A 6,249-nucleotide genomic window follows, 5' to 3' on the forward strand; every position below is an offset into this window, starting at 1 on the left:
CTCTTTCAAACCAATGAATTAATCAAAAGAGAGGAGAGAACAGGGCTGTGTTAGGCATGGCATTAGCCAAACTGAAGGTTCCCAAACAGAACATTTGTGAAGGCCTCTCTCAACTCCTATCTGGTGCCTGGCAGAACTGGGGTACCCTCTTCCTCTGTTCTTATTTTCTCATGAACGGACTTAAACCAGACTTTCATGCCCACCACTCCAAGGAAACCACTCGGCAATGTCACCAATGATCTCCACAACCAACGGTCATTCTCAGCTTCACTTTATTTGACCTATCAAGCAGCCACTTAAAACTAAAGTATTGCAGTTCACACAGACTGCATGTATGTTGGAAATGATCTACAGAGAGCATATATTATTTTTTATAAAAAATATTTTTAAAGGGCTAAAGCAATAAATGAAGATTCTTTTCAAGAAAATTGCAAAATTCAAAAGGGCAGAACAGTTTCATATGATTTAATCTAGCTAAAGGGGATAGCTGAGCCAAAGCCTGGGATGGGGAAGAAAAGTGAAGCAAAGACTGACTTAGAACACTACAAGGAATGGGGTTTGATGAAGACAGTCAGAAGGGACCAACAACCTATTCTCTGTGTAAGCTGGGTTCCTTTAGTTGGGGATTTCCTGCAAGGAGAATAGATTCCCATCCAGTAAAGGTGCTATATCTAAAGGATGGTCTATTTCAAAGAGATCTACTTCTTGCTCAGAGTATCAGTGTTCGTGAAACAAGGACATCTCACTTCTGGCTCCAGAATTTGCCAAAGTAAAGGGAGCTCATCAGTAATTGTTTCTTGAATTTACAGAGGACCTTTCTCCAATGAGCTTCAATGGCTTTTAGTCAGTGAAAATACTAAATTTTCTCTCACGACATCCCTGCAAAGGAAGTAGAAGATGGAGAACTGAGGTGAACTTCACTTGCCAGAAGTTCCTCTAACAGCAGAATATAAAGACTGTAGCAGCTTTCTCTTTATTTCAGCCCTCTAATATCACTAAGGGGTGACAAATGTGGCACCCATGCTGTCACTCACCCTGTGTATGCCCATGAGCCATTACTGAAAACATGGCGCTCTTTCCCACTGAACCCAGACTCAACTGCAGAATCCTTCTCAACACAATGCTCTAAGCAGCTACTACCAATAGATAGGTGAATGCATGGGGAAAGGACATACAAGGACACTCATGCGAGGACAAAACCCAGCAGAACAGAATGGGATAAGAATTTAATGCCTGGGACTTCCCTGGTGGTGCAGTGGATAAGACTCTGCACCCCCAATGCAGGGGGTCCGGGTTCAATCCCTGGTCAGGGAACTAGATCCCACATGCATTCTGCAACTAAGAGTTTGTATGTCACAACTAAGGAGCCCACGTGCCGCAACTAAGGAGCCAGTGAGCCACATCTAAGGAGTCCACGTGCCACAGCTAAGGAGATGCAAGCTGCAACTAAGATCTCACACAACAAAATAAACAAACAAACAAACAAATAAATAAACGAATTTAACACTTTTTCCACTTGCTTTAGGTACAGGTTATGTCCTATGTTCAAGATATCAAATGTAGCTCATATATTAAACATTCTGTTACATTCTTCCCTAAAAGTACTTTGTTAATATGTATAAAATAAGATACATTCATAGGGCTTCCCTATGTAAAAAAAGTATACATTCATAGGGCTTCCCTGGTGGCGCAGTGGTTGAGAGTCCAGTCTGCCGATGCAGGGGACACGGGTTCGTGCCCCGGTCTGGGAAGATCCCACGTGCCGCAGAGCGGCTGGGCCCGTGAGCGACGGCTGCTGAGCCTGCGCGTCCAGAGCCTGTGCTCCGCAACGGGAGAGGCCACAACAGTGAGAGGCCCGCGTACCGCAAAAAAAAAAAAAAAAGTATACATTCATATATACACTGTATAGTTTTGTGGACCTTTGTACAACACTAACAAGGTATGGGTAGGTACACGTATGATGCCTGCCAAAGTTTCTGGGGGCAAAAAGTAGACCTACTCACTATGAAAATTTAGGTTTTCCACATATAGGAATGAAATTCAAATTAATGTTAACTATAATAATAAAAATAAACGTTAATATTAACTCAGCACCTACTATGAGTCTGACCCTACATTAAATGCTTTAATTCTAATCCTCACAATAATTGTATGAGAAAAGAACTATTATTATTCCAATTTTATTGATGAGAAAACTGAGGCTTAGAGAGTTTAAGGTTACAGAATTATTGAGTGGAAGCAAGGTTGGAGAGTTCAAGCTCTAATCACTAGGCATACCTTCCTCCTAAAATTATCTTGATAAAATTATATTTAAAGGCTGTTTCCACATTGACAAAATGAGGCATAGTATATTTAAAATTTCAAAAGCCCTAGTATTTAAGTTAAAAGATGACAGCACCCTTCTCCTTGGGTTTTCAAGGCTGTAAGTTGTAAACTTTGTCTTAGGTTCAATTTGTAGCAATGAAAAACACAGATCACACTTAACACCCAGGTCTTATCATTTTTTCCATTAAGGAAGCAAGCTCTTCTAACACAGATATTTGGAAAGGGGAGTACCCACACATAAATGAGGGCTTCTAGAGATTTACATGAGGAGGCTCTGGAATAGGAAAAACAAGTTCAAGTTCAGTTCAAGAAACAAGGAAAAGGGCAAATTCAGTGGGAGGAAGTGAAAGAAAGCCAGTGTGGCTAGAGTACAGAGAACCAATGTCACCTGACAATGGTGGATGAGAATTTAAATGAAAATGACTCCAGAAGACCAAGTCTTTCAGCCAAGGTTGTACCGTAAGTTTATGCATTTAGTGGCCCTTCCCTGTCACCTCACAAGCTCCAAACAGCAAAATTATATAAAAATATAAACATGTAGGGTTTTTTTTTTGATATGTCTGTGTGATTTGGAAAAAAACAAAACAAAACAAGATTCAATCTCATGGATAAGATACAAAATAGAAATGCAAAGGATACTGCAGACAGAGGCGTCCAGGAGTCCTACTTCAGTGGGCTAACGAAGCTACAAATATCCCCAGGAAAAGGCTGGGACCTGAGCTAGCTTATTGCTGGAAATCAGAGAATGTGGAGGGGGATGCCCCACACCATGATGAAAGGAGGCTTTAAAAATCTGCCTATCCAGATTGATGGTGGGATGCAGACAGTCTCACAACCAGGACCTGGCCATGCTGCACGCTGACCTGGTGGTGGCTCTTATATACTCCTGGTTGATGTGGAACAGAGGCCCCAGCTGCAAATATCAGACTTGGCTCTGGGCTGGGGTCATCAGAGGTAGGAAGTAGGTCATAGAAAATCACAGGTGAGTGCAGAGAAAGGACACAGGGAAAGCAGGCTCAAGATGGCGCCCTAAACTATAATTCCAAAGTATGTGAGAAAAACTAGCATTAAGGAAGATGGCCAATAAACTTAACATCAGACTTATCTCCTCCAGATGGAATGAACAGAACAACCTAAAAATGACTTTAATCTGGAGCTTTAAAAACAAGTAGGTTTTTTGCACAGATTATCTTCATTGGTTATATTTGAACATTCCTCAAATTAAATAAATCATATAAATCTTGAAGTTTTAAATGGTGAACTTGTACTTTCCAGCAAAGTGACTGGAAACAGCATGGTCGCTACATTTAGCATCCAAGAGACCCCTGGATATGGCTGTGTTCCCAAAGAGCCATGAAGTAAGAACTTCCAAGGTCCCTGTACCTCTGTGGCATGTTCAGAAACTAAAAGACAAGTCTTGGGACAGTGTGTGATGTGGGATGGACATGGATTGCCAAGGTGGACAACACAGAGGGAAAAGCTGAGCCAGTCCTGCGACCGAACACCTTTCTTTGATAGAAGGATGGGAAAGTGGATTGAATAAGAAAATGGTTCCTGAAAATTAAACTTGGCTTTATAACTAGACTCAGGCTAAAGCTGGAATGAACTTATTAAATTCTCCATCTTCTCTGGCACAGAGGGAAAATAAGTGTTTATGTGTATAAAGCAACATTACATGCAAATTAAAGTGAGAGATCCTAAATATAAAAGATGACCAACTGACGAATGAATGGCTGAATGACCAATCCATTCTAAGTCAGAAAAAAGGTGAGGCCTCAAGCACATTTCTCTTACTCTTTATGATGTAACCTCAAAAATAAAAGCTCTGTGTAAACCAAATCAATCAATTTCAAATAACACATCAAAAAAAAGTTTCTATGGTATTCAGTCCTAGAATTTCATTCATTGCACTGCTCCAGTTGCTATGGTGCTATAAGCACTGGCTGTTTGAATGAATCATGTGTTCTCCCTTTATCCAAGGAGGACATGGCAATAGATGCTACTAAGTGCAAAGGACTGGGGGAAGATCACATACTCGGCTCTAATCCCAACCAGATTTTTGGCTTAGGGAGAGAAACACCCCTGTGGAAAGCTGACAAAGTGGGTGAGATTAGCTACCCTCATGAAACTAGAACTCCCACGGAGCCATGATACGTTAGCCAAGGAGTAACCTTAGTCATTTTTTTTTAATCCCAGAAGGAAGTGATAAAAAAATTGTTCTTCCCAACCCCTCAGGGGAGATCTTGGAGAGCTCCCCAAACGCCCCTATGGCAAAATCTAATTTGTCTAGAATTATAGATTCTAATGCCATGAAGCAGTATTGAGAGGTGGCAAACTCCCTGTCCCAGGCAACATTGGAAGCGGAAGACCCGTGGTGATGCGTCATAAATGTGTGGACTTGCCTGAGGTGGGAGGCTGCTTGACTGTTGCTTCCAATCTGGAACCAAGGACTCAGAGCCAATTTAGGCCAGTGCGTCCCATGAAGTAAAGACAATGCCAACACAGCCAGCAGACACTGAAAAGGATCCGAGACCACTTCGGTTGTAAACCCACAGCTTTTGGGCAGCCCACTCTCTTTTGACTTAACTGAAGGTGAAAGAATTATAATAATTAATGTGCATTTACTGCCATGGATCTAAAACCAGCAAATTCTGCTAACAGAGATTATTTTAGAAAGGAAATCAAGGAGCAACATATAATTAGCTGAGAGTTATTTAGGAGTTAATTATTCAGTCCATTGTTTCACTTCTTTCTTCTTCCTACTTGATTCCTTTTGACCACTTCTCTGTTGACTTGTTTCCCTAGCCCGTTAGAGAAGTAAAGCAGGTGAGACCCAAAGTTATAACGGGGCATTCTGTGGTTGGAAGCTTTCATAAAAGGTTTGCTAAAGTGAAGGAAGAGGGCGGGAGGATATTATAATTACTGGAAAAGTGATTGTTAGCTTTTTTGTTTTGGTTAGTAGGGTATAAAGGAAAGTGTGGGCTCTGGAGTCAAACAGAATGAGCTTTGGTTTCTTGTTTCTGCCACTTAATAGACTAGCTATGTGTCCTTGGGCAGATAACTCAGTTGGTCTGACTCAGCTTCCTCACGGAGAAAACAGGAATATCAATATCTGTGTTGGAGGACAGTTGCAGCGATTGAGTAAAATAATCCAAAGAGACAAATATATTTCTTCCCATCCAGTAGGCTCTCGAGCTGCATTATTAAAATTATCTAAAATTTACTCTTCTTAGATAATTAAGATATGACTAAAAGCAAATGCTCTTAAACTGAGAAGTAGGAGTTCCCAAGTAAATGTACAGATTTTAATCTGCAAACTTCTTGATTTAAATTTGCATCTTAAAATTTGCATTAAACTTTACCTGTCGACTTCCCTGCTTGGAAGAGCAACTACTTGTGCTCCTTGAAGGTGAGACCAATTTTGGGGACACCCCAAGGCTCTTCTCATCACTCATCATGAACAACAGGTCCTTGGCCTTGATGTAGTCAAAATGCCATAGAAGACAGTGGAGCACAGAGTATGGCAGTCCGACACAAGCAGGTGGCTCAGATTTTATCCAATATGTTTTAAAAGCATTTTGGATGACCCAGAGGAAATCCCTAAAACAAAAAGAAAAGAATTAGAGAGAAGGTACAAGGCATCAGATGTCATCTATAATTAGCACTGATTGCCCACAAGTGGTTTATCTACACTACAGATTACAGAGCCACGATGGTTACTCACATCAGGGGCTGTGAAGGAAAAGACGCATTATACCTATCTCTTATTGGAAATTATGTATAGGCGGTTTTTTGTGTAACTTTGCAATATAATAGGCTTAAGAACGTGAGTAAGAAAATTTGAGTCCAGACACATACAAAATCTGTACTATAAAAACCATCCCAGGGCTTCCCTGGTGGCGCAGTGGTTGAGAGTCTGCCTGC

General features: G+C 41.0%; 1 protein-coding gene across 1 annotated transcript in view; it reads right to left on the minus strand.

The window, feature by feature from the left end:
- Positions 1-5,789, minus strand: part of OSBPL3 (oxysterol binding protein like 3) — a 90,912-nt gene extending 85,123 nt beyond the window's left edge. Inside the window, 1 exon segment of the mRNA XM_007466065.1 lies at positions 5,688-5,789. Within this exon segment, the coding sequence (XP_007466127.1) occupies positions 5,688-5,783 (96 nt within the window). The 5' untranslated portion in view covers positions 5,784-5,789.
- Positions 5,790-6,249: the final 460 nt, after the last annotated feature.

This window comes from Lipotes vexillifer, unplaced genomic scaffold, assembly GCF_000442215.2.
Source record: "Lipotes vexillifer unplaced genomic scaffold, Lipotes_vexillifer_v1.1 scaffold150, whole genome shotgun sequence".
In the NCBI taxonomy this organism is placed as follows: domain Eukaryota; kingdom Metazoa; phylum Chordata; class Mammalia; order Artiodactyla; family Lipotidae; genus Lipotes; species Lipotes vexillifer.